At 64.3% G+C, this 1,862-nt stretch overlaps 1 protein-coding gene across 1 annotated transcript in view; it reads left to right on the top strand.

Annotated features, from left to right (window-relative positions):
- wdr81 (WD repeat domain 81) overlaps positions 1–1,862 on the top strand; it is a 17,877-nt gene that overhangs the window by 7,810 nt on the left and 8,205 nt on the right. Inside the window, exon 5 of the mRNA XM_043718891.1 lies at positions 618–863. Coding sequence (XP_043574826.1) covers positions 618–863 — 246 coding nt within the window. The remainder of the gene's footprint in view (positions 1–617; positions 864–1,862) is intronic.

Here is a 1,862-nt window from a genome sequence, read left to right as displayed (position 1 = left end):
ACCCTGACAACACACATCAGCTCGTACACACACACACACACACACACACACACAGACAGCTTCAGAGAGACAGACACGGTGCACAGATAAACCAGAATATCTTCCTCGCCCCTCCACCCCCGACCCAAGAACAGGCACCCACACCCACCAATCTCCCCCATCCCTCACCCTCTCACTGCCACCCCGTGCAGACACACAAGTGGTTTCACTGAGAGAGACAGAGGTAAACCTGACCATTTCCCTGCAGCCATGCACACTGAGCAGATATTCACTGCTGTACCCAGCAGACCTGACCCCACCACGTTCTAGTGAGCACAGGAGCCAGGGGAGGGGCTTTCCTGCAGAGAAAACTGGGGGACATTTGATGGGGACAGTGTCACTGTGGCTTTACTTTCATCTTCAAAGAGTTAAGGGAGCTGTCTCTGTTTCTCACCTTGTCCTACCCCTGGGGACAATACCCACCTGACTTGGCACCCTGTATCCAGTCAGCTTCTGCCAGTGAAGGTGCTCTGGATTGTTTTAATTTGGTTGGAAGGTGTTGGAGGTGTTCCTCCGTGGCAGCAATTCTCAGTTGGGCAGGGTGTATGTAACCATGTGTCTCTGTGTGTGTGTCTCAGTTTCCCGAGTGGGGCCCAGGCTCGCTCTGTGCTCTGTGTGAAGACCCTCAGTCTGATCGTGCTGGTGTGCCTGAGGATTGGACAGGAGATGGTGATCCAGCACATGAGTGAGACTCTCTGTCGATTCTTTGAAGGATTCTCAGTCCCTCCTGATGTAGAGCAGGTAGGTCCCTCACAACTTCAGATACTCTCCCTGTCAGACAGTTTCAAGCTCTACGTCAGTGGAATCCACAGCTTCAGAGATATGTGATCCCAACCCCACACTGACAGGAAATATTAACAATCACAGCAGTGCTGAGGGAGCGCCGCCCTGTCGGAGGGTCAGTGCTGAGGGAGCGCCGCCCTGTCGGAGGGTCAGTGCTGAGGGAGCGCCGCCCTGTCGGAGGGTCAGCGCTGAGGGAGCGCCGCCCTGTCGGAGGGTCAGCGCTGAGGGAGCGCCGCCCTGTCGGAGGGTCAGCGCTGAGGGAGCGCCGCCCTGTCGGAGGGTCAGCGCTGAGGGAGCGCCGCCCTGTCGGAGGGTCAGCGCTGAGGGAGCGCCGCCCTGTCGGAGGGTCAGCGCTGAGGGAGCGCCGCCCTGTCGGAGGGTCAGGGCTGAGGGAGCGCCGCCCTGTCGGAGGGCCAGTGCTGAGGGAGCGCCGCCCTGTCGGAGGGCCAGTGCTGAGGGAGCGCCGCCCTGTCGGAGGGCCAGTGCTGAGGGAGCGCCGCCCTGTCGGAGGGCCAGTGCTGAGGGAGCGCCGCCCTGTCGGAGGGCCAGTGCTGAGGGAGCGCCGCCCTGTCGGAGGGCCAGTGCTGAGGGAGCGCCGCCCTGTCGGAGGGCCAGTGCTGAGGGAGCGCCGCCCTGTCGGAGGGCCAGTGCTGAGGGAGCGCCGCCCTGTCGGAGGGCCAGTGCTGAGGGAGCGCCGCCCTGTCGGAGGGCCAGTGCTGAGGGAGCGCCGCCCTGTCGGAGGGCCAGTGCTGAGGGAGCGCCGCCCTGTCGGAGGGCCAGTGCTGAGGGAGCGCCGCCCTGTCGGAGGGCCAGTGCTGAGGGAGCGCCGCCCTGTCGGAGGGCCAGTGCTGAGGGAGCGCCGCCCTGTCGGAGGGCCAGTGCTGAGGGAGCGCCGCCCTGTCGGAGGGCCAGTGCTGAGGGAGCGCCGCCCTGTCGGAGGGCCAGTGCTGAGGGAGCGCCGCCCTGTCGGAGGGCCAGTGCTGAGGGAGCGCCGCCCTGTCGGAGGGCCAGTGCTGAGGGAGCGCCGCCCTGTCGGAGGG

This window comes from Chiloscyllium plagiosum, chromosome 28 (genome assembly GCF_004010195.1).
Source record: "Chiloscyllium plagiosum isolate BGI_BamShark_2017 chromosome 28, ASM401019v2, whole genome shotgun sequence".
Taxonomy (NCBI): Eukaryota; Metazoa; Chordata; class Chondrichthyes; order Orectolobiformes; family Hemiscylliidae; genus Chiloscyllium; species Chiloscyllium plagiosum.
This window is presented reverse-complemented; position numbering and strand designations above follow the sequence as displayed.